The following is a 26,867-nucleotide window of genomic DNA, read 5'->3' as shown; positions in this document are numbered from 1 at the left end:
GTGTGCGTCTGATAGCTGGCTTAAGTTGCAGAATCTGACAGATCTTAGCTGGAAGCTGCTTACTGCAGATACTGGCCTCAATATCAGCAGAATTACTGTGTCTGTGTGTGTGTGTGTGTGTGTGTGTGTGTGAGTGCGTGTGTGTTGGTTCAGCTTTCGGTGGAATTAGAGATTGTGTGTATATGGAAGTGCCACAGAAACACTGTCGTTCATCCTGAAAATGAAGTTTTCCTATACTGTTGTAATACAGAAAGTGTGTGTGTGTGTGTGTGTGTGTGTGTGTGTGTTGCTCAGTGCATGTTTGTAGCTTAAATAAACTTATTATTTGACTAAATATGATGCAATACGTAAATACGATAAATTTTCCTGGAAATGAGTATTGGGTTACTGCTTTAATGTCTGTGGCATTGAAGTGTTCTCACACATAACTAGTCCAAATATGGAAGCTGACTTTCTGAGGAGTAAAATAATCCCACTAGGTCGTCCCTGTGGGTGTCTGTGGGGTTGGGCATTGGGGAGGTCGCGTCCTCTGCCTATTTCGGCTCGGGTGGTCCGGGGCCGGTACCTATGGCTTCTGTGCGGTTCTATAACTATTCAAACAGTAAACCTCCGAAAGATTTAGTACACGGCAACATTTTCTGAGAGAATAATATACTGCATGCATCATCCTGCTAGTATGTCTATCTCCTGTACTTCATTTTTCTGATTATTTTTATTATTATAATATTTTTTGTAATGAATTAATTAAATTACTTTCTATTTTTTTTTTTTACTTTTATTATTATTAATTATTTGATTTTTATTCTATTTTATTCTATTATTTTTTTCTCTTTTATTTTCCATTATGGAGATTTGAGGGTGTGGGGGGGAATTGATGACTGATGCTGTTTGTATTGATTGTATTGTATCTTTTGTTGTGGAAAAATGGAACATCTTTCTCTTACTCTCTTGATAAAATAAATAAATAAATAAATGAATGAATAAATAAATAAATAAATAAATAAATAGATAAATAATCCCACTATGCCTTCACGGAGCTAGTGAGTGTGTGTGTGTGTGTGTGTGTGTGTGTGTGTGTGTGTGTGTGAGTGTGTGTGCGCTCACCTAGCCAGAGCGGCAGGCCCTGTGGGTTGAACAGCAGGCTCTCCCCCTCCCTCTGGTAGGACGGAGACATGTAGTGGTCGCTGCTGATGATCCTCTGGAGGTGGCTGTCCTGCCAGTGGAGGTCGCAGGCCTCGATGGCCCGGCTGAACACCGACCTCCTCGGCCTGGACAGAGAGTCTGAGAAACACAGCGTTCAAGTTTAGATTAACTCTGGTGTGTGTTATATTGTGATGACACAGTACGTAGGTGTGTGTTGTTGCTGACCCTGTCCCAGGTTGCTCTGCGGCAGAGCGTTGGTGATGTTTGGAAGCTCGCTGCCGTAGTTGCCATCCTCCAGCGGGCAGACGTCCATGTCGCCCCATTTCTTCAGCTGCTTCAGCCAGCCGCTCTTCTCCTCGCTCTTGCAGTGGGGGTTCAGCACCACGCACACCCACAATGCACCTGGGGAAAGGATGACGGTCAGAGGTGAGGACACAAAGGACGCAGAGGTTCTGGAGGACAGTTTAAGAGAATTGATCTGGAAAGTGTTGGCGCTGCTTTCTTTTCCTCCAAACTTGGAAACTTTATGAATCTTTTTTTTATAAAAGAAAACAAATATTGCCATTCTACAAATTGTCGCTCCAACAAGATGCATGTTTTATGCCTGAAAAGCTGAAGAATGTATTGCTTTTTTGTTTCTAAAACTGCAATGGAAACGATCACAACCATGCCATCATAAATCTAGGTAACACCTCTGAGTGTTTGACAAAATCATACGTCCACAGTCATGACTGTCGAAGAGGTCAGCTAACAACTAAGGCTAATCAAAATAAATAATATGGTTAACACCAACAGGCGGCTCGGTGGCCTTCTCCACTAACCTTCCTGCACTAAACTCTCCTGTTCTACATACACAGACCTCAAGCTGGGGTCAACTGTCAGATGTCTGCATCTGAGGAAAATGATCAGGCAGCAAACCCCGACCGTCTGGCTGTTATTTCTGTCTGCGTCTGTGTCATGATCTCCCTCGCTCACCCAGGAAGTGTTCTCATTGACCTCCTAAATGCTGAGATTGATTGCAGAGAAGCTGAGCAGCCGTATTGATCGGCAGCCTTTATCATTCACTCTGTGTGGGGAGCGAGAGGAGAGGAGAGGAGAGGAGAGAGGAGAGGAGGAGAAGCTGCTGACTGGATGACCTAATAGCTTACTGACTGGATGAACGTTTACCCGACAAGGTGACTGTCGATTTGTCTGAGTAACTGATAGGCTGGACACTTCTGTCGGCCTGGCTGTCTGACCTGCAGTGACTGATGGACCAACTAGCGAGCTGATTTGCTAACTTGAAAAACATAAACAAACTAGAAAAGTGCACTCAGTAGAGTTCAGATATCCACCAGGTATGTCTCCCTCTCCCTTCCCAAACACAGAAGAGCTGAATCTCGCTCAATCGTCCCCCTCCTGACTCCCTTATGGTACATGTTAGCGTGGCGGCGATCTCCCCAAAGGCATACGCCTGGCGGAGATATTAAGTCCCTTTGATATTGTGTTTCTGTCGGACATTTCTTACCTAGCTCATCCCAGAGCTGCCGACACTTATCCGTCATGCCCGTGCCCTGCTGTCTCCATAGCGACAGCCGGGGGTCTGCCATAAACTGTTCTGTTATGAGCGTCAGCATCCGGGCGCCGTTGGAGTCTCGCATCCGTAGCATCTCCCTCACCTGGAAAGACCCGGAGAGAGCAGGCTTAGCCACTGTATGTGATACACAAGACTTTGACCGTCTTCCACCAGGTTAAACGTGAACACACAAATATGCAACCAGGAAGTGCAGGAGCATCAAAAAGAAGGCGTGCAGCTTCGGGTCCGCATATTTATCAAACACAGATTGAGATTAGGACTGTTGTTCAAGCAATAGTGTGACAATTTTGGGAAATATTCTTATTTGCTTTCTTGCTGGGAGTTAGATGAGAAGAATGATACCACTCTCGTATCATTGAGTATAGTTGTTCTGCATCGGCGCGTTGAAGGTGGGACGCCATCCCCCTTGTCTGCCTGACTCATTGATCCTTTATCTGACTGAGGTTTGTGTGCAGGTTAGAATCTATGGCCCCGACCACGGCTCTGAAATATCAGTAGCCTAGTAACTGTGCTGTGTGTGGATATAGGATTGTGTTAAGTCGGCTAGTTTCTACTCAGACAAAGAGCATTAAGAAAAGTGCATGTATGAATCCTCTACATTGACTCTGAAGGTTTTCAAAGCTGCATTCAACCATGTTCAAGTATGGTGAGTTTCAATAACACAGTTAAAGGAATCTTAAGTTCTCAGAATCTGCGGGTGCCCCGTTTCTTTGTGCCATTTTCTCAATGGGGAACCAAACTATTACACAGAGATGAGACGTTGAATGGACGGAAAGGGCAGAGTGTTTCAATTTAAAGGTCTGACTGAGCAGAATAAGTGGTGAAGCAGGAAAGAAGTGGGAAGAAATTCTGACTTAATGATGTATAGATATATGACATATCTATTTTTATTTATTCATCTTACAGAAAGCCTGTGTTACGAACTGGAGGTGTGGGGTTTGAATTTATCAAGCTGGTAAGGGTCTAATGAAAGACAATAGACATTAAGTTGCATCGTGGTAAATGTATATATTGATATTACATTATATTGAGTTAAATGATTCTTGGTAACACTTTATAATAACCATTAATTATAAATATTAAATTGGTAGTTAATAGTTATTTTACTGTTAACAAACAACAAAAAGATAATTAATAATGTTTACTAATTATTCGTAATGCTATCATTTATGTTATTTTAACAGTTTATTGTTGCACACATTATAACATTTGATATACTATATACATATAAGTATTTATTAATTATTAAGATATCATTTGTAAACCTTAAATAAATTGTTTGTAAAACATATTTGTAACACTTTGTTAATGGTTAATAACTGCTTTGTAAACATTATTTGGATGGCGATTATAAAGTTGTAACTGATGATTATAACACCTTGTTAAACGGTTAATAAATACTTTGTAGAGCATCTATGAACGTCTATAAACATCTATACAATTTAGATAGATAGTTAATACTTTGTCAATGCTTAATAATTGGTTTCTGGTCCATCTATCTATGTAATGTTTGTAGATGTTTTACAAATAATTTATTAAAGGTTTACAAATCATTTGGTAATCACTAACAAATACTTTATATAGCATATCAAATATTATAATGTATGTAACAATAAACTGTTAATAAATAATTTACTAATGTAATCAGAATGTAATTGTTATAGTCTCTTATCAGCTATGATACAATAAATAATTTATTAACTAACGTCATATTACACAAACAAATGATAAAATAACAAATAATGTAATAAGTGACATTATTAATTATCATTTTCATTGTTTGTTAACAGTAAAATAACTATCTCTAATTAACTACAAATTGACAATTTATAAATGATGGTTATTATAAAGTGTTACCTGATACTTAAACGTCTTTGTTTTCACTAGTGGACTTTCATGCTTGTCATAGAAACAATAGTAACACAATGTAGTTTCTAATTGGTGTGTTTGGCTGCTGCTGTCGAGCAAAGAATTTATGTAGGGATGACAAATAGGCACTGATTTTACTCATCAGTGTCTCTTGATGGCGCTTATGATCATATTAATCAATAAATAAATAATTCCCAGCCACGTAATTGAGCAGAAACAGGAAGTGTGGATGTGTACCTTAGCGAACATGGAGTTGAGTTGCTTCCCAGAGCCGTAGTATCCTCCCTGGGACAGAAACTGTTTGACTTGCTCCCTGACTTGATCCTCGTCCAGATGCCAGCAGTTGTCATCGTCAATGCTGGCGCCTGCAGTCGGGTCTGGAGCACCTGGGAATACACACACACACATGCACGCATTAAAATATGGGAACACGCAGTGCTACAACGATAAGAAACACATGCAGACAGAACGCACACAAACACGTGAAGAACTGAACCAAGAAGCACAATTTTAATCTAACATTAACATCCTTCTCTCCACATCAAAGCTGGTGTAAACAGAGTAAAGTCTGTGTATTTACTCCGTTCCTTCCTGTTCTCAATTCACACTCATGGAAAAAAATAAGCAGACGGAGTTTACTTTCAGACAGCCTCTCTCGCAAAAAACACTTATTCCTTATTTCCATCTTAACATGTCATTCAAGATGTCCTCAGGACTTATGGATAGTAGGGCTTTACCGAATAGTTCGGAGCTTCACTCAACGTTTTGAATAATAAATCAATATTCGATTTTTTTTTGCATGTTCATTCATTTTGTTTAAACCCAGTACTTCTGAACAGTTACAGATAAAGATCGGGCTACACTAATCATGTTTTTATTGAACAAATTATTCTGCTTCAATGCATATTTGTTGGCGTTTAGGGAGGCACACACTGACGAGTTATATTCATTGAAGAAAGCTAAATTAATAAATAAAAAAAGACTAACTCATTTAATCCGATGAATCGCTTTATTCAAATTGAGGATTTCGTTTGAAGATTTTGTATTTTTTTTTAAGTTGATGACGTCAAAAAATATGACGTAAGACATTCAAAGCTTCATTCGAAAACCCAATGAGAATTTATTTTGAATTTGTATTACTTTTTTTTATACAGATGTGTATTTTTTTATTGTTATTTATTTTATTTATTTACTTTATAAATGTACCCCTGACATGAGCAGTTTTTGAATGTATATACTGTTATTGTACTTATATTTAAAAAAAAAAAAAAAAGAAAAAGACATTTGGTAGAGCCCTACTGGATTGTTAGCAATCCAATCCTAAAAACAAAAAACAGTCATTCTGAATTAAAGAGGACCCATTATGCTAATTTTCAGGTTCACACTTGTCTGGTCTGATTGGTCAGCTGGCCCACTCTGTTGTGATTGGTCAACCGAACCACACTCTTAGGACTCCGCTCCAGCTTCGCTCTAACTAGCTTTGTTTGATGGTGTGCCAAACTAGCTGCAAGGCAGGTATTATGCAAATGTATTACTTGGTGACATCAACCCGTTACGGAAGAAAAGTCGGGACTTCAAGCGAGGCGTTTCAGGCAGTTCAGGAGCAGTGTTTCTGTGGGGGAGATTAACTCCCTTTGGTGTGGACTTTGGGCTTTGTATCTTTGCAGATCTTTAACATGCACAAAAAAACTATATACCACACTAAAGGAAAGGGAAAAAGCACAAAAGCATAATAGGTTCCCTTTAATCTAAATCTCTGCAGAGTTGTTACACTGACACTGCTCTCATACCTATTTGTTTTACATTTAACTTACAGTGCACCTCCGCGACACTTGAGAAAAGCCGCTCGATTTATGCTAATCATACACTGAGGGAATATAAGTCCAACTTTATTTTTCTTCTGTTCGGCAGTGAGTGTGTGTGTGTGTGTGTGTGTGTGTGTGTGTGTGTCGGAGTAATACTACGGGGAAATGTAGATATGCTCAGAAGGGGGAAGCTGCTTTGATCTAGCAGGAAGCGAGCTGAGGAAAGCCCAGAGATGTGTTTCCATCTGGCTGGGAGTACGCAACAGCAAACAGCAACATTCCTCCATCAAAGAAAAGCCTCGCTCCTGGATCGACTGAACTCCAACCCCCATGATCCCCCTTGTCAAACACAGACAGGAAGCGCAGCGCGGGGCTTCCTGGACAGGAGAGCTGGAGAATGTCAACATTTAGCGAGGAGGAGGATGAAATGGGGGAACAGAAAAAGAGTTTTGTTTGGTGAAAGGATGTGTCTAGTTTGTCGTTTCCCCGACGCAGGTCTGTTGTGGTTCTCCTCTTCTGTTTTCATCTCGGTACATTCTCCGGTCCTTTCATCTTTCCTCTCCTTTCCGTCTCCCCGAGTGCCGAGTCCTCCTGTCTCTTCCTCTCACCGTCCCTTTCCTTTCCACACATCTCTCTCTCTCTGCCTTCTCCTGCATCCATTTCATCATTCACCTCTTTTTATCCCCTGCTTTCTTCAACACACTCCTGCCACTGGAAGGAGGTAGTCACTGGAGAGAGAGAACTAAGAAATCAAACGAGCCATTTGAAGCCTGCCTTGCTGCTTTGCCGGAGTAATCAGGGTTCTGACGTATGACAGCCTGTGGGCTAGCATGCGGCATGTTTTAAGTCTGGAAGCTTTTAAGTCTGGCCTGTTGCTGTGAAGATACCACTGCAGAGGGATGGACAGCACCTCTAAGAGAAGCGCCGTGCTCTCCTATTGCCTGCCGTGCATTTATGACGTTAAAAAATCCGTTCTAGATGCATTCGGAGGATAAGTGAGACGTGAAAAGTTGTTTTCAAAATCACACGATCGTGTGCATTTTCACTTCAAATCAAACATGAACTGAAAGTTTGCCACAAGGGCCGTCCTCTCACCGTGGACCTGGTTGATCTCAGAGTTGGAGGAGAGGATCTCGTCGGCCAGTTTCTGAGCGGTGGGCAGCACCTCGGTGTGGTGGGCCGTGATCAGGTACTGGACCAGCTTCTGCAGCTGATCTCTGTTCATCTGGAACAACGTCTCTGAGATGGGCAACCGCAGCTTCACCTGTATCAGACACACATAGAAATGTAAGTGTATGTCAACTACATACTGTACTTTTTATTATTATGAATTGGCCTATGACTTTTTCAGAAAAGACATAAATATTTGGGCTGTCAATCGATGAATGAAATATTGAATCTGGTCAAAATGTACCTTAAAGGGAGGTTTGTCAAGTATTTAATGCTCTTATCAACATGGGAGTGTGCAAATATGCTTGCTTTATACAAATGTATGTATATATTAATTATTTGAAATCAATTAACAACACAAAACAATGACAGATATTGTCCAGAAACCCTCACAGGTACTGCATTTAGCATAGAAAATATGCTCAAATCATAACATGGCAAACTGCAGCCCAACAGGCAACAACAGCTGTCAGTGTGTCAGTGTGCTGACTTGACTATAACTTGTCCCAAAACTGCATGTGATTATCATAAAGTGGCCATGTCTGTAAAGGGGAAACTCGTGGGTACCCATAGAATTATTTTTATTCACATATCTTGAGGTCAGAGGTCAAGGGACCCCTTTAAAAATAGCTATGACAGTTTTTCCTCACCAAAATTTAGCATACATTTGGTGCGTGATTTAAGCTCCTTTGGGATAAGTTAGTATGACATGGTTGGTACCAATGGATTCATTAGGTTTTGTAGTTTCATATGATGCCAGTATCTTCAATCTAGCTTTATAACTGAGCCCACTACAACCTCTGGACTTCCAGACAAGGGAACCGGAAGTGCTAAAATGTTAACTCATTTACGGGTTTTAAGACTCATACCTGTAGCACTCTATTGTGAGCTGCTCTGTGACTTTTTCGGTGTCACTGATTCCAGCAGTTTGTGTATGACATCTGTGAGATTTTTCATATCATATAGATACGTATATGTTGTGGTTATTACCTGTTCAGGCTTCCGAATGCGGTAAAGAGAGAGCGCCACAACGTGGGCGCAATAGAAAATGTCTCTATTCCCGCAGCCACAGGTGACGGAGGTGATCTTGCATCGGTCGAAGCTGATGGCGACCTTGTGGGTGACCTCCGGCTCCGACGGTGTAACGGGTTCGGTCACTGTGCCGCTGAGGTGAAACCCTGCAAAGACACAAGGAAGAAGGGAGGAGGAGTGAGCTTCATCATTCACTGTGACAGACAAATAACAAGTGTTCTGTTAAATGCACATTTAACTATCCTGACTGACATTTTAATGGGCGCCTGATGATAACTGCGACACGTAACTGCCAGATTAATGGAAACATCCATTGTTTTTAAAGCTACATTTGCAACAGCTAACAGTAGAGACACAGCCACCATGATCTGCACATTGTACTGTATCGTTTTCAAAGTTGTTCGACATCATCACAGTGTTTCCCGTCTCCTTTGTGTTAGCTTCTACCCGGATCTTTGTGTGCGACTGCCAAGGAGAAAGGAAGCATCAGAGAAGGAGCATCTGTGGTAATCTGAGCCTCTACAAACATACAGAATGAACCTTTGGTACAAAACACACACATCTTAATGAGACACTGTGCCATCTGATACTCTCTCTACCTCTCTCCTTATGTCTCTGTGCATTGGTGTGTGTGCAGTGAAAAGGGGGGGTTGCTAGGGTGTGATCGTTTCCTGCCCACGCACACAATCAGCCCCCAGGATAGCAAGGGCAGTAGCCTGTAGAGATGAACTCTGCTTTGCATAGTTAATCTTTAGGGCCCCCGCACACTAAGCTAACCGCTGGCTGTTGGCAGCTGTTGTTGAGCGTCTGGGGGCAACCATTGCTTGTACTTTTAGTGGTACGTCAGGCATCATTGGCTCTAGCTGGCCCTAACACGCAGCCATTTGGCATGTTGTATTGGCTGGATGGATTTTGAACATTGACTACTGGCTCGTTGTTTCCTCTAATGCATTTTGGCCATCAGCAGTCCAACAGCCGTCATCTTTGCAGTCAGAAAAGGATTGTGGCCTTTTTATAAGGTGTAAAAAATTAGGTCCTACACCAGGCGACATCAAGCTTTAGGTCTAGATACAAATTTGATGAATTGGAGAAAAAAACGTGGTAGGGTTGTCCTCGACCAAAGAAATTCTTACTCGACTAACACTCGATAAGTTGATTTAATCGACAGATCTGTGAAACTGAGTTTCTCCACAAAGAATCACACAAAAGCACAACTTTAAATCTTGTGTTTACCAGAGATGTGCTCTTAAGTTTCTTGGAAATAAATCATTTAGCATGAAAAAGTATTTAAAAAAAAAGACTAATCGACTACAGAAATCTTAGACGACCAAAATGACCGATTAGTCGACTAATCGACGAAGAGGGGGCAGCCTTGGACTGTGGGGTACCTCAAGGCTCTATCCTAGAGCCCTACTACTATGCTGATGACACACAACTTAATATATTTGTCCAGTAAAGAGCCAGCAGCAGTCTGGTGTCCTTAAAGAACTGTCTGACTGACATCAAATGTTGGATATCTAATAACTTAGTCAAGCTCAATTAAAAACAAAGTCATGGAGCAATAATCCTGTTTGTGCTAAACTCATCAAAATTTGACAAATTTGATAACCTGGCACCCTCCATTAAGCCTAGAGCCAGAAATTTGGGAGTTATCTTTGTTTCTAATCATACATGATTATCATATTAATAAGGTAGCACAGTCCTGTTTGACTCAATTATTTCTTGCAAAATTTTATTCTAAATAAATGAAAGCATAAATAACAAATGAAGCCCTTTCATTGCAATGCCATCAACTGCAGGGATCCTGTAAAGGCAAGGCACTAAAAGAAATAATGTGACCAGAATAAAAAATAACTGAAAAGATGGAAAGGTAAAGGTGGAACAAAAAAATAGGCTGGGTAAAAGAATGGGCAAGTGAGGAAACGGAGGATAAAAGGGAGGAGATAGGAGGCGAAATGTGAGAGGAGAACAGAGAATAGAGGAGGGGAGAGTGTATCTGGTCTGTCCTGTCGTCTCACTGTGACAGGTCAATTATTTATGAGGTGAGGTGTGCGTGTGTGTGTGTGTACACATTGGATTACTGTATCTCACCAAACCATAGCAACCCCACTGCTGCTTTCAAGCTAGAAAGACAGGAGAGAGACATAAAGGGAGGATGAGCAAGCTAACTGGAAAGCAATGATATGGGCTATTCTTGGCATGGGCTGAAAAAAGAAGTATATGTCTAAAGCTCAAACTAACAAACACCAATGACAACACACACACACACACACAGACAATTAAATTCTGGGGTATGGGCCAGCATGGTAGAGCAGCTTAATAAGCGAGTGTTAAGCCATCTCCCTGGCAAAATCCCACAATAGGCTTTTCCAAACCAAATGTTGTGAGCACACACACACACATCACGCTGAGATCCTATCAACCGCAAACTGCTTCCACTATGACAAGGAAGATGAAGAGCAACAGGAGAATAAGGGAGGAAACTGACAACCAAGTGAAGGGTTGAAAAAGAACTGATGTACGGAGTCGACGCGCCAACTGATTGCCGGCCAAAGTACGATCTGAACCAAGACCAAACTTGTCGGTTCAACACTTCCCACTGGCATCATAACCGCTGTTCCCACCCGCTGTTCCCACCCGCTGTTCCCACCCGCTGTTCCGATCGACATCTCAACATACCTGACTGCCAACATGTAAGTACCAAAACACTGACCTGCAGACACAACAATTAAGATAGAGTTGGGACCAAAAATTGCAGTGCCTTGTAAAGAATACAAGGACCTATGTTGGTGTGGGTGTGCTGCCTCAGGAATAGGAGAAAATATGATCCATGTAAAGGCCTTTACACACTAGGGCATGAAGAATAAACAACACGAAAATGCGAAATATTAGATGTCTAGGGCATTTATTGTGAAAGGTAAGAACGAAAAGAATGGATCTGGTCTGCGCTGCCTTTGTCAAGGTTGAAAGGAGTAATAAAGTACGCCCTCTTGGTTCGGACTACGGAGCCTCCGTGTTGTTGTTTCATAAATATAGGTGCAACTCAACCTGTTCCGCACAATGCGATTGGTTGATGCCTTTATTGGCGGGGCAAAAGCTCCAAAAAAACAGCATTGTTTCGGGAAAAAAGGCAGATTTTTTTTTTTACATATTTGCGTCCAAATAACTAATTGAAACCAAACTCATCAGAACATAACATGTGATAAGAACTACCTAAAATGACAGAAACCATTTTTTTACTTTTTAGTTTGGCCCGTGCCAAAGTACCCCCCTGCGTTTTTTGCAATGCGGTGCTATTTTTGGTTCGCACGTGGCCCAAACAATCTGACAGACCCTCGCACCAACTGACCCAGCAACCATCAGAGCCACATGGATACCACCAAGTGAGCTACTGACCGACATACTTACAAAGTGGCCCAGCTGGCTTCATGCCAACCAACACATCAACTCATTGACATACTGAGCAACCAAAAGACCTGCTGACACATCAACATACCGACTTAGCACCTTGGAGACATCAAACCGACCGATCAATTTCCAAAAGGACATGACTAATCAACACAAACTGTCCAGTGACGGTGCATCTGACTATGACAGGAAGGATGTAGAGAGACGCTGATGCATCTGCCAGTGATAGACATAAAGAGTCATCCAAAATTGTTGAAGTCTCTCCCTCCCACTGAGTCCGCCTGTCAAACCCATCTTTGTGTCTCGCAGCGCATGGTAATATCAGAAATGTCAGTAAAAAAAAGGCTTTCCATTCCTTCCCCCCGTCTTCATAATGGATACACCTGTAGAGCCAATTTGCACTAACCACAGCTTAGTGTAAGGGAGTCCAAATTTGATCTTCCAGCGCTGAAATCATCACAGCAGAGAGCAAAAGGATCAGGCACAAATTGAGGGAGTGCATTTCTTAAAAGCATCGGGGGAACATTTGAGAGCTATCTTCCCTCGGAGCTGTCTAAATAATGTCTTTTGTCAGTCGTCAGTCATCGCTACACTTGTCTCCAGAAATAGGTCTGGCATCTCAGATGAATCTTGATGGCAGATGATATTAGGTATAAAGACTTTCCCACTGCTGGGAGTGCTGCTCTCTCTCTCTCTCTTTCTGTCTTGGCTTCAGACCCCCTCCCACCCACCCCCGTCTGTGTCTGTTAGGTTAAAGCCTATTGTTGCTCAGACCACATGCATGAATGTGATGGTGACACCACTGCTCTTTTCACTTTCAATCAAGTCGAAAATGGCTCAGACACAGTTCACAGTCCGTCTGTCTGGCAACCCCCCTCCCCTCTATCTTTATTTACCAGTTTCACACATAAAACCCGAAACATAGCTGGGTTTAATTATCCGTAAGTCAAGTATTTTCCCACACAACATGGCCATTCCTAACAGACTACGTAAAACTCATGTGTGACTTGATGTCTGGCTGGTTACGTAGAACAACGCCTTTTGAGTCTCTTGTGATTGGCTCATTCGTTCAATGTTAAAGGAATGGTTTGAAATTTTGGCACATACCCCTATTTTTTCCACTTTCTGACTCGAAACCACTCTCATAACTGTCTGGTAAATATAAAGCTACAGCAAACAAGTCAGTATTAAAACTGAGAAGATGAATGTGTATTAGCAAATCATTTGAAAACCAACAAGATACTGGACATTACACCAACCACTGTGTGCATCATTTGTCAAGTATTGAACACTCTTATCAACATGGGAGTGGGCAAATATGCATTCTTTATGTAACTATATGTATTTATTTATTATTGGAAATCAATTAAGAACACAAAACAATGACAAATATAGTCCAGAAACCCTCACAGGTACTGCATTTAGCATAAAAAATATGCTCAAATCATAACATGGCAAACTGCAGCCCAACAGGCAACAACAGCTGTCAGTGTGTCAGTGTGCTGACTTGACTAGGACTTGCACCAAACTGCATGTCATTATCATAAAGTGGGCATGTCTGTAAAGGGGAGACTCGTGGGTACCCATAGAACCCATTTTCATTCACATATCCTGAGGTCAGAGGTCAAGGGACCCCTTTGAAAATGTCCACGCCAGTTTTTCCTCACCAAAATTTAGTGTACCAATGGATTCATTAGGTTTTTTAGTTTCATGATACCAGTATCTTCACTCTAGCTTTTAAAACTGACCCCGCTACAACCTAAAAATCACATGTTGCGCATTATTATCGCATTAACTCTAACTTTGACAGCCCTAATACGAAAAGAAAGGGACCTAGGACAGAACCTTGAGGTACTCCACAGTTAAAAATAATTTTCCTTCTCCCTTTCATCAAACTTGTATCTAGTCCTAAAGCTCGGTGATTCAATACTCAAAGGCTCAGTGTAAAACTGTACCACCTCTTTTCTTCTGGCGCTCTCACATAGTGCTCATGTGTGTGTGTGTGTGTGTGTGTGTGTGTGTGTGTAAAGGCTGAAGGAGACAGTGTGTCTTCAGCAGATGGGGATGCAATGACACTTGATAAAAAGATGCTGCATCAGACAGTCTGCGAGCGCACGCACACACGCATGTAAACAAAGTGAAGAAATGACCTTTTCAAAGCCTGTCTGCTTTTGTTCTTAATGCCACAGCGATGAAGCGACACAAACCAGTCAGTGATATTCACAGCAGATATCTCTAATCTTTCTCCTTCACACACGCACGCACGCGCGCACACACACACACGCACGCACGCACGCACGCACGCACGCACGCACGCACGCACGCACGCACGCACGCACGCACGCACGCACGCACGCACACACACACACACACACACACACACACACACACACACACACACACACACACACACTCCGTGATGTTCTATACCAGGTTATTGGTTTGGCAAAAAGCGATGAATTTCTAACAAAGGTGAATTAGGGGTGTGATGTGTGCAAACTGGGAGCGTTGCCAAGTACAATGATCTGGTCTAATCCTTGGGGAAATATCACATGGTCCTGTGTGTGTGTCATGTCTTTTTGTCTGTTCTGATGCAGGTAATGCATGCTCGCCTTGAAAGCCCACTGATATCTTTCATGCTGAAGAGAGCGCGTATGTGTGTGTCATTTGTGGTTATTAACAACGGCCCTTTCATTGTGCGCGCTGCACATCATTTAGAGCCACATATAGAGCAGCGTTCATTCAAAGCCCGGCTGTAATCCTCATTCTGATTCTGAGGAAACAACATCGGCTTCCCCACCTCTCTGGCGAAATAAGAGAATTCAGATTTTACATGGGGGGATTTGCTTTTAATCTGGATTATTTTCATTTCAATCAGAATATATAATGATGCATGTGGGTAGGACAATGTATAATGTCTATTTATGGATGCATGTGTAAGTAAGTGTGTGTGAGAAAACCACAAAAAATGTGAAGAGACTATAAAGAGAGACCACCATTGTACATCTCTCTATTGTAATTAGAGAGCCCCCCCCCTGCTCTGATGTATATATACACACACTCCGCCCTCCCTCCCTTCCTCCCTCCCTCCCCAGTTGTACGCCATCTGTCACTCGATGGCAACTCCGCCCACACAATCCGGCACATCCAATCAGGAGGCAGAGAGCTCCCCACGCTCATAGGCCATTAACCCCTAATCAGCTGGGGAGATGGAGCCGGGCAGTGAGCCAAAGTGTGCACGTACACACACACACACACACACACACACACACATAAACCATAGTCTTATTCAAGCAAAGCCTCACCACAGACCTCGCAGACAGACAGACCTCGCCCACCCCTTAGAGTGGGGTTTTAAAGTTGAGGAAGACATCTTTGATTCCATTCATCTACTTGTCCCGCAGCGCTGCGCCTACACCACACACACATTGCCAAAAGCCACTCCTTCATATTGCCACCCACGCCGCAAGCCCTGTTTGGTAAAGTAATATAGAGGGTAAGGAAAAACCAAAACCAAGTGTCAAAGTAAGGTGTAAGATGTTCCCTCGTTTGGTGTTTTGATGACGATGGTAAAGAACAAGCTGCTCCAAAAGTCTCAAGTGTTCAATTGTCTAGAGATCTGGTAACTGTGAGCCAAAGTGCATGATTTACATCAGTTATACTCATCCAACGAACTCAGTGACCCCTTGAGTCCTCGAAGGAATCGTCTGCATTCATAATGTTTCTCCACTCATTTATACAAGCAGGGCAATTAATTGCTCTCTATCTTCATCCAGGTTCATTTGCCAGCAACAAACACTCACCTCCTTGACCAATACAACCCAAACACTACAGTTTCGACACAACCTTGAACCTACAGTGACGTGATATTGTTAGTCTAAATCATGATGTGGGGCTGCAACAGAGAAGAGAGCTGCATTCAAATCAAAATGAACATACACTTTCCTTGTAAAATATCCCGGCTCATCCTCCTCAGACACCCACAGACTGTCTCTGAACGCTTCCCTCACTCTGTATGCTCGCTCTGTCTACGTCGATGACTCGTTACTATTTACTTTGATCAAGAAACTGCGTCTTCAGCAGAAATACATCCAGCGGGAAAAAAAAAAAAAAAATCCCACTACCACCTTTTCCCTCCTCTAATCTCACTGCCCCCTTTCTAAAAGTATAGCCTCCTGCAGGATTCATCCTCGTCCAGCAGCCAACACATCCCTCGCAGCCCGCGGCCCTTCCCATCTCCCATCGCCCATCTGTTCTGACAGCTCCAAGGTTTACAGCGACCCCCCCGCCACCACCCATACTCGCTCTCATTCACACACACAGACACCCACATGGCCCCGTATTCAATCAGCCATCTATCTCTGCACAACAGACGTGCATATGCACACACACGCATTGACTACACCGAATCTTCTCCTCCCCTCTGCCTATCCATCCATCATCCATCCATCCATCCATCCGTCCTTCCATCCCTCCCTCCCTCCTGCGATGTTTGCTGATGCGATAACAGCTGATTGATTCATTTGTGATTTCCCAGCAGCCCTGTCCCAAACACATACACACACGCACAAAAATAAAAAAAAAAAACCTTGCTAACCGCCGGGACTCATTTGTCATGATTACATTGAATTGATTCCCTGATTTGCTCCATTCTGTTGCGACGGGGGGAGGAGAGGAAGATGGGGAGACAGAGAAGAGAGGGGTGTGGAGGGAAAGAAAAAAGAGAAAAACGATGGGAGAGACAGGTTTAATCAAGTCCCTTTCAGCTGATGTGTCACAGCAAAAACAACGAGAAAGGGGAAAAGATCTGACGGAGCTGACACGGGTGGAAAAAAAAGGCTGACGTGTTGGCCCAGAGTTCCCCACCTGATTGAGCAACAAAAAAATGGAGGAAGTGGAGAGAAAGAATTCAAAGGAAGGGAAGGTAACACTTGACGTAAACCAGATTACTCTGAAAGGAAGATCGTGTTTGGCTAAGTGCTCGTCAAAGAGATAGAGATGGACAAAGATCGATCGAAATCATCAGAATGAGGAAGAACATATGAGGGTGTGTGAGTCCTGTTTTTGACTCACACACAGGTATGTTGCTTTTAGATAAAAGCAGTAGCCTCTGATCGGTAGCGTGGGATGGATGGATGGATGGATGGATGGAGTAAAGGAGGGAGGGAGGAATCCTTTTGCTTGATGGCGCCTGAAATTCAATCAAAAACGTCATGCGTCTAAATCTGAAAGCAAAGCTACACAACCTGAAAGCCAAAGTGGTCCAATTCAAAATTCACATACATTCATCCGTTAATGGAGAGCCACTTGGTCGATTCATGCCATTGTGAGCGCGTGCGACACTAAAAACGAAGGTTACTCGGCGAGGAGAAAAGCCATAAATGCTGCTTTCAGCTCGAAAAAAGGAGAATACGGGACCAAAAAAAAAAGCCGTGAGCAGACACACAAACACGGAAAAATACATTATGTGGACTACAAAGCATGGAGCTGGGTTGACGTGAGGCAGAGTTAAAGGGCCTTGGTGTGTGTGTGTGTGTGTCATACACAGAAGCTGCATGTGTAAAACACTGTTCAACCCAAGGCTAAATTAGAGATAAGAAGGCCATGTTTTTTGGTTCCGGCCCGTTGTTTGCAGTGTAGAGGCATTATTGTGCCGCGGCCTTGTCGGGCCACGTTTACAAAGAGACGGGCAGAAGCAATTTATCAGGCTGCGAACACTCGGAGACGGACTCGTGTGTCGGTCCCCTGCAGGTGATAAAGACACACATTCATTGCCTGCTAGAAAACTTCAACTTCAAGTTTTGACTTTTTCATTGTGGTTAAGACTTGGCATTCTCTCTTATGACCCCTATAGGGCGAGCAATGTCACGGTGAATTCAAATATGTATGTTTGAGTCGGTTTAACACAGAATATTGAGCGGAGGATATTTGCTTTATTTTCATATACGTGTCTGCCTAAATGTCTCTTGTTATTGTTTGCTCTACTGGTGTTTTCGTCGTGTTTGGCTGTTTTTATCTGTGTGAGTATTTATTATTTATTTGATTTCTTATGTGTAAGGTGTCCTTGGGTGTCCTGAAAGGCGCCACTAAATAAAATGTATTATAATAATTATTATTATTATTATTACCTCCGCCAAGGCCAACGGCCTTGGGCCAAGGAGATTATGTTTTCACTGGCGTTGGTTTGTTTGTTTGTCTGTTAGCAGGGTTACTCCAAAAGTTTGCGATGGATTTGAATGAAATTTTTTGGAGGGGTGGGGTGTGGCACAATGAACAATCCATTCATTTTTGGTGGCAATCCGGATCATGATCCGGATTCAGGATTTTTTTTATAAGGATTCTGATCAGCCTGAGCATTAAGACCACAGGGTATAACACATGCACAGTGTAACTGAAGACGCGTTGATGACGCATGACCCCGCCTCCTTCTTCTGAGAGCAGAGAGATACCTGTGTGGATGTGTGTGTGGGAGCTGCTGGCCGTCCGCGTTGAGAAAGAAAAAAGCGGTAGATGGCGGGATGACAGACAACGTAGTGTAACGTCATACAGACATAACAAGGCTGCTGAATGAGAGAGGCATCCGCCGATACGTTACACTGAAACACACCGTGTTAATAATAGGCCAACCTTGGCGGAGGTCTGCGCTCTCCGAGTGCCATTTTAGTTATTATTGTTATTCTTTTAGGAGGCATATGATGACTGGGCATTAGACATATTGGGGGTGACAAAAAGTCCCATTTTCCGTATATTCAACAAGCTAGTGTTAGTGACTATTACTGTCAGAGCTAGAAGCATAACTGGGACTAAAAGTAGGATGAGTGCAGAACACAAAGTGAACATGACCCCCAAATAGTAATGTCTCACTACTAAAACAAAACCAGAATATGGACACACACACCAACGTGTAAGCATAGACGACAGCTGTAAAAGGTTACCGCGATGGGTTTACCCTCCAATAACCAGTTCACCAGCTTAACAAAGACATACACACACATTTACACATTGCAACACCATTTTTATTCCCCACTTAGTGTAACCACCCATACACATGATAACACATGATATCTACTACATGCATAGATCCTTCCCTGCAGCGAACCATTCATCTGGAATGTATGTGTCTATTCTGGTTATCTTTGTGTGTCAAATTAGGAGGATGTGTGTGTGTGTGTGTCTGTGTGTGTGTGCGATGCATGCAATGGTAATGTGGTTATGCACACACATATGCACTTTTACACACATGGATTTCCTGCTTGTGTTTATGTACGCCGGGCCCGTTGTCTCTGTCTCTCCCTCCGCTGCTCTTTTGTCTCGTCTTTCTCCGTCTCTCTCGCACTTTGCCCTTTTCCTAAACCAGCCGTGGCCTTAGCCATGGTTTTTGTTTAATATGGCGGCATGCAAAGCAAAGGAACAACCATCTGCCACATGCATGCAGCCGGCGTCTTAGAAACAACAAGGGCTGGCATCACAATGCCTCTTTAGTTAGTGTGTGTGTGTGTGTGTGTGTGTGTGTGTGCGTGCAGGCATGTGTGCATGTTTGTTCTTCAAGCGCAGTCTGCGGGGCAAGATAAGTATGCATTTAAGAGGCTTATATTTCATTTCAGGAACTGAAGGAGACAAAATGGCTCCATTCGGAGTTGGCGGACACAACACAAGGAACGGAGAGGTGGCAAGAAAAACATAAAGGAAAAAGAAAAAGGCTCGCCGTTTGTGTACACACACACACACACAGACAGACAGAGAGAGAGAGAGAGAGAGAGAGAGAGAGAGAGAGAGAGGAAGGAGGCACAAAGCTGAGCATTTGTAGTTTGCGCACAAACACAATCGAGCACAAAAGCTGAACATTTGAAACACAAATCCAGCTTTATTAATCAGAGGTTTTGTTTACTGTGCAGCTAAAAAAGCAAATATCTGATGAAAGCAGCCAAATCAATGTCTGAAGACGGAACAAAAGTAACTTCAGACACGTTTTTTTGGAGTAAGTGAATATTGACCTGGGCTTGTCAAGCAGATGACACACTCTCATGTGGGCTCTGAAGGAAGCACATGCACACACAATTAGTAAAAAAAATACACAGTGTGAATAATTAAGCAACTTTTTGATGTTTTGCAAAGTGGCCTAAGTACAGTATGTCAACAGTATCTCATGGCGTAAGCTGGCGTGCTTCAGCTTTATTCCTGACAAACAAAGCTGCGAAAATACTTTCTGACTTTCAACTCATCTAAAAGACAATAACCTCGGTTAATTTTAGATCTCCGTTTGGATTCTGAGTGTACCCAGGGATATGAAAATTGTTCATATTTGGAATGTCAAAGTTAAGGCGATAATAAAGCGTTAATGCAAAATTCATTTTTAACGCCACTAATATCTTTAACGTATTAATGAAATCTTCTGGAGGTTGTAGCGGGGAAGATACTGATATCATATGAAACTGTAAAACCTAAGGAATTCATTGGTACCAACCATGGCATACTAGCTTTTCAAGAAGTAGGTTGAATAACACTCCAAACTTAAGCTACATTTTGGAGAGGAAAAACTGGCATGGCCATTTTCAAAGGGGTTCCTTGACCTCTGACCTCAAGATATGTGAATGAAAATGGGTTCCATGGGTACCCACGAGTCTCCCCTTTACAGACATGCCCACTTTATGATAATCACATGCATTTTGGGGCAAGTCATAGTCATGAAGTCAGCACACAGACACACTGACAGCTGTTGTTGCCTGTTGGGCTGCAGTTTGCCATGTTATGATTTGAGCATATTTTATGCTAAATGCAGTACCTGTGAGGGTTTCTGGACAATATTTGTCATTGATTTGTGTTGTTAATTGATTTCCAATAATGAATATATACACACATTTTCATAAAGAAAGCATAATTGCCCACTCCCATGTTGATAAGAGAATTAAATACTTGGCAAATCTCACTGTAAGGTACATTTTGAACAGATAAAAAATGTGCGTTTCATCGCGATTAAATATTTGAATAGATTGAAAGCTCCTAGTTAATATCCAACACAAGAAGTAGGAAATCTCAGACATGGACTCCATTCTGGCACTGTTTCTTCTCTGCAAATCTGAGACTGTAGGTTTCGTGTTTTGATTTCGCTTCCACAAATTTTTTTTCCCTTCTTTCTGGGAAAATATTACGTCTAATGCAAAAGGTCGTGACATTTGCGGTTTTGTTGGACCGTCTGCATGTCTGAGTTTAGAAACCTTTTCCACCCCCCCTGATTAGCCTCCACCCCTACAGAGCTGATCACCGCTCGCCTTGCACAATCATGCATGAAACATGAATAATGAAATATAATGAAAACAGCTTGCAAGCCAATATACAAGCTGACGATCCACACATGCCCCACACACATACGCACAATAGCTCTGCGAGGGTGAAACTCTCATTTATCCATTAGCTGAAAAGCAATCACAGATTTGCGCACACACACACACACACACACACACACACACACACACACACACACACACACACACACACACACACACACACACACACACACACACATTCACAGAGGGGTGGGTGGGGGGGACTTCTGGTTGACTTCATCAAGCTCTCATCAAGCCAAGCCACCATATGGGGATGGGGCCCAAAACAGAGGGGATTGGACTGTGTGTGCATGTGTGTGTGCGTGTGCATGTGTGTGTGTATTACGGAGACACCCCCCTGCCCCCAAATGCAACACCAACACAAAGGAAGCATGCATCACCAAATCAGCTTTGTCTTGCATGCATTATGACGCTACTGCTGCCCCATTAAGAAGACCCCCCCCTTCACCTCCCAAAACACACACCCTGAAGGTGTGCTGAGCTCAAAGCAGCTGAAGTGAAGCAATGAAGAGGGACAGACACTCTGATTATGACCTCCTCCACATTTTCTCCCCCATTGTGTCTTTATTCCTGTCTCTCTAATTTCTAGCTCTGCCTTCCTCCTCTTCCTCTTTCTCGCCGTGTTAACTGGCGAGCCAGCCAGGAACCCTGAAAATCCTAAGAATCCCTAATGCTGGCACCCCCTCACACATACACGCACGCACACCACCGTGCACCGAGGCCAGCTTGCTGACGTAGGCAGACAGTCGTACGTGGGGCATACATTGAATTTTAATCTGGGCGTGACCTGCTTTTTCTTGGCTTCAACCTCAGCTTTCCTCCCCTACTGGTTGCCCCCATAGAGTTTCACGGGCACACACACACACACACACACACACCCCTCGTCACCAAGACCCAGCCCGAAACCCCCTCTAAAGACCCAGGCTGTAGGCCTCGAGGCTGGGGCCTCGCCTGCCATTGTTAGCCCACAATGGGTGAGAGGCGGCTGGCAGGCAGGCAGGCAGCAGCCAGGAGGCCTTGTGGAGAAAGCCAGGGGAGAGGGAGGCCAGCAGCTACTGGAGGGGGGGAAGACAAACACACATGATAAACCTATTTGTAGAAATGAACATGAGATGAAAAGACAAAAGAGAGTGAAGAGTTAGTACCATACACTGAACTCACTATATCTGGAAAATGCAATATAACTGACTAACTAACTAAAGCAGAACTGTCGTCTACTCCGTTGAATCAGCCGTCTAACGCTGGGATCAAGCTAAACAAAGTCAGCTTTTATTCTTCATTTACATATTTATGTCAAATGAGGGCATCTGTGCCTGCAGCCAGACTGAACCGCACACTTCATTTACTGTAAGGTCATGTTCAAACCAGTATTTCAGGGTTGCATTGCGGGGAAAAAAAAGTTGAACTTGGCTCAACTTTCGCTACAAGCCCACATTTCTGACAGATTACTTGAACGCTGTGTTCTACTGTCTGGCCTATAATTGTCGTGATGGGCGATAAAACCATTTCTTCCATGACAACTGTTAAGAGTGTTCCTGTGAAGCGTTTTAGGCTGCAAATAACTATTATCATCGTCCATTAATCTGTTGATTATCATCCCGATTACCCGATAAGTTATTTGATTTATAAATTGTCAGAAAATGGTGAAAACATCAATCAATGTTTCCCAAAGCCCAAGATGACATCCACAAATGTCTTGTTTTGTCCACAACTCAAAGACTGTCATAGAGGAGGAAAGAAACAAGAAAATATTCACATTTAAGAAGCTGGAATCGGTGAATGTTGACTTTTTTTTTTTTTTTTTAAATGACTCAAACTGATTAACTGATTATAAAAATAGTTGGCGATTAGTTTTATAATTGACAACTAATCGAAAAAAATCTGCGGCTCTACAGTGTTTTAGCGTCTGATGAGCTTTCAAACTCATAGATGTATTACCATTCCAACAAATGGAAATATAATAAATTACATACAATTTTTACAATTTCTTGAGCTGAGTTGGAACAAAGTTTTGCTGCACAGCGGGAGCTTGTAAAGACTTTCCCGACGGCGGGACTTGGGATCGAAGAGGTTGAAATAAGTGGTTGTTGATTCACAGATTGACTCTGGTGAATAGTTAAAGAGGACCTAGTGCTTTTTCTCTTTCCATTAGTGTGTTATATAGTTTTTTTCTGTGCCTGTAAAAGGTCTGCAAAGTTACAAAGTCCACTCCCCCACAGAAACCATGCTCCTGAACTGTCTGAAACGCCTTGCTGGAAGTCCTGCCTTTTCTTCCTGTAACGTGGTGATGTCACCAAGTAACACATTTGAATAATACCTGCCTAGTTAGAGCGGAGCTGGAGCAGAGTCCGAAAGGTTTGGTTCGGTTGACCGATCACAACAGAGAGAAAAGTAAAGCCTTTTCGCACATTAAAGCATGTAAACATGTTCGAATATGAAATTTGGCATAATATGTCCTCGTTAAATCAAAATATGATGTTTCCGGGACAGCTACCTTGTTTTTCCAGTTTGAAAAAGGGGCGAAACGAGCAATAAAAGTTTAGCAACAACAACCGCATCAACAAAAATTTCCACCGAGGAATGAAATGTCAACTGTAAAACTAAAAACACATAGACCCTGCAGTACGAGAACACACAGACGAGAGTTTGTTTAGCTCAGTCAACAACATGTTGTATGAAGAAGTGACACACAAGGTTCTGGGCAACTCTCACACTGCAATTCTGATTTAAACACATGTGAGCTTCTTGTTGTCAAACCACAGCCCACGTTTGAATGGAAAATAATCAAGTGCGCACACACACACAAACACACACAAACAATCATCCAATAATGTCAACCGTCACACACACAAGCATGCAGCCGTACATGAACACACACACACACACACAATTGTAGCGATCCAATAATGTCAGCTGTCATGTACGTAACCGCACACAGGCATGCGTGTGCGTGCACACACACAGTGACTAGTCGTGGGAGCAATCATCTGATAATGTCAACTGTCACACAAGGACACACATAATACGTGCACATGCACACACACACACACACAGGCGGAACAAAGGAGGGGAGGCTGGTAAACAATACTCCACAATGCTCTCTGGCAGAGACTTGAGTTTACAAAAGAAAAGGTTTCCAATCGCTAGACATTCATTCAGTCTCGCACACACACAGTGTTGGGGTGAGAGAGAGAGAGGGAGAGAGACCTTTACGACATGCACTAGGGGGGACACACAATGCCAGGCAGACCATTCTCTCACTTACTCTATTCAGTCATTCAATTGCTCTTTTCCCCCCTCTACTCCCTCTCCTCTCTCCGCTCATCTTTAATGCACTTTATAAATAAACCAGGGTTTTTTTCTGGATTTTTTTTCTGCTTTCTTCATTATGAGGATCTCGGTCATTTATCAGCGAGCTGGTGATATAGGACAGATAGGAGGGATCGGGCTGCACCCGTTGCCCCGGCTCAGGACGGCACCGCACACACACACAAAGTCGCACACACATCACATCCCCATCACAATAGCCTGGATTCACGCAGTGCAGGGACGGCTTGAGATTGAACCAACAGTGATGCAAGCCTCCCAATCCCCTCTGTATGGACAATGAAGGGCTAGTAACAACAACCCTGGGGCTACAGTTGTATGGATGTGAGTGTGTGTGTGTGTGTGAGAGTGTGTGTGTACTGTATATGTGTGTGAGCACGTGTGCTGCCGGTGTGCTGAGTTTTTCAATGAAACGCAAAGCTCTACCAATCAATCAATATTTTTATGTGTAATGAAACTACCACTGGTATTATAGAACCAGCAAAACTCAAGGAAATGACATCCAAAGAAGTCAAACTAGTACGAATCTCTTTGCAGTTGTCGAACATGCACAGTAAAGACATAGCCCAATACAACTCAAATCATTAACTTGCTCATTTGACCCCGATCCAGCCACCTTTTTTAAGAGAGTTCAGTTGTCAAGAGAGTGAAAAGCCGGTATTTGCCGGTTGTTCCCCTGCTTCCTGGTATTCCCCCCCCCGGCATTGAAAACTGCCTTTGTGAAACCTCACTTAAAGAAAAGCAACCTAGACCTGCATTCTTCTACGCTTCAGCGATTTCTTTCAGCAAAATCGCTGAAAAACTAGTCTTTAAACCAACTAAGCCAGAGCTTCACTTTACCTGTGTGTGCTTTGCAGAAATTGAATGTGCCATTGAATGTTCACCACAGCAACAGGACAGCCCTAGTTAAAGCTGTACCGTCAATGACCAGAGAGTGAATGTGAATGATAAGAAAAGTTACATTTTTAAAAAACTCTATGTAGTTGCTGAAGGTCACCTCCGAAAAGACTTTAAAGACACAAACATAAAAGTGTGCCTCTGTGCCATTCTTTTAAATCATCTCCCTTGATGACCATTCCTTTGATAAGGTGTATTGCACTGATGTATAAAGAGAACTGGATACTCCTGTTCATTCCTATCAAAGTTGCTAAGTGAGAAATGAAGCCAACATGGCTCGACTGCTGAGTGATAAAGTACCGGGAACTTCTGTGATCTCCCGCATCCAATGTGCCTATAGAGCAGGCGCAGAAGCGTTTTCCTTTAACCCTGCCTCCCAGCTCTCCGTCTGGGGCTCATTCACATGAACGGAGGAAGGGAAATAACTCTGGCTTCGGCTATTAGTGCATTTTACAACTTTTAGGACCTAATGATTTAAATAAGGGCTATTCAAGTGTTTGTACTGAGAAGTTGATTTACCTTAAAAAAAAAAAAAAAGAAAATCCGCCGAGTTACAGACGTCTCTTTCCCCAATATAAGTCTATGGGTAAGTGAGTCCAATGGCATCACTTGATGGACACAGAAGTTGTAATTCCACCATTTGGCCTCTACAAAAATGTACTTCAAAGCCCGGCGCTCTTCCTGGGGGCTTGGTGTAATGTGGAGTCCCTCAGGGCTCCATTCTGGGTCTTTCATTGTTTAAGGGTTCAGTGCTTTGTTGGATCGTCTAACAGCATTTGAAACCCCATCCCCTCCCACTTTTTCGACATTGGAACTGGGGGTGGGCTGTGTCTGCCATTTTTCAGAACTTTTCCAAGGTCATATCTAGATGGTAAACCTTGATTTGCTAAACTCTCACAAGATGGTTGAAGTTAAGCATTTACCTTGAATGTTAAAGGTTAGGATAGGTAGACAGGGCAGCGTGTCTCGCAAATTTTTCACACACATCCCTTTTCCAAACCCATAATTCGACAATCACGCCAACTTCACACAGTGATAGGCTTGGCATACCAAGGTGAGAAAGTATGCAAGATATGAAACCAAGTGTGACTCTATAGATGCCTTTGAGGAGAGACTGTTTGAAAGTGTGCACTGCTATCCCCGTTTGAGCGATTATTGTGTCTCGCCCCTGGGTCTCCACGTTCTTAATACATGCTTGATTACATAAAAAGGCGCCATGATAACACAGTTTGATTTGATTGGATGTGCTTTCTATCTGACTCCCATGCACCTCATTTAATTCACTACTGTTGGTGA

At 42.8% G+C, this 26,867-nt stretch overlaps 1 protein-coding gene across 1 annotated transcript in view; it reads right to left on the bottom strand.

Annotated features, from left to right (window-relative positions):
* Positions 1 to 26,867, bottom strand: part of zswim5 (zinc finger, SWIM-type containing 5) — a 71,917-nt gene that overhangs the window by 11,679 nt on the left and 33,371 nt on the right. Inside the window, exons 2-7 of the mRNA XM_037787473.1 lie at positions 8,554 to 8,741; positions 7,489 to 7,657; positions 4,826 to 4,974; positions 2,651 to 2,801; positions 1,369 to 1,545; positions 1,105 to 1,281 (exon numbers count right to left, since the gene is read on the bottom strand). Of these exons, the coding sequence (XP_037643401.1) occupies positions 1,105 to 1,281; positions 1,369 to 1,545; positions 2,651 to 2,801; positions 4,826 to 4,974; positions 7,489 to 7,657; positions 8,554 to 8,741 (1,011 nt within the window). The remainder of the gene's footprint in view (positions 1 to 1,104; positions 1,282 to 1,368; positions 1,546 to 2,650; positions 2,802 to 4,825; positions 4,975 to 7,488; positions 7,658 to 8,553; positions 8,742 to 26,867) is intronic.

This window comes from Sebastes umbrosus, chromosome 12 (assembly GCF_015220745.1).
Source record: "Sebastes umbrosus isolate fSebUmb1 chromosome 12, fSebUmb1.pri, whole genome shotgun sequence".
Classification (NCBI taxonomy): domain Eukaryota; kingdom Metazoa; phylum Chordata; class Actinopteri; order Perciformes; family Sebastidae; genus Sebastes; species Sebastes umbrosus.
This window is presented reverse-complemented; position numbering and strand designations above follow the sequence as displayed.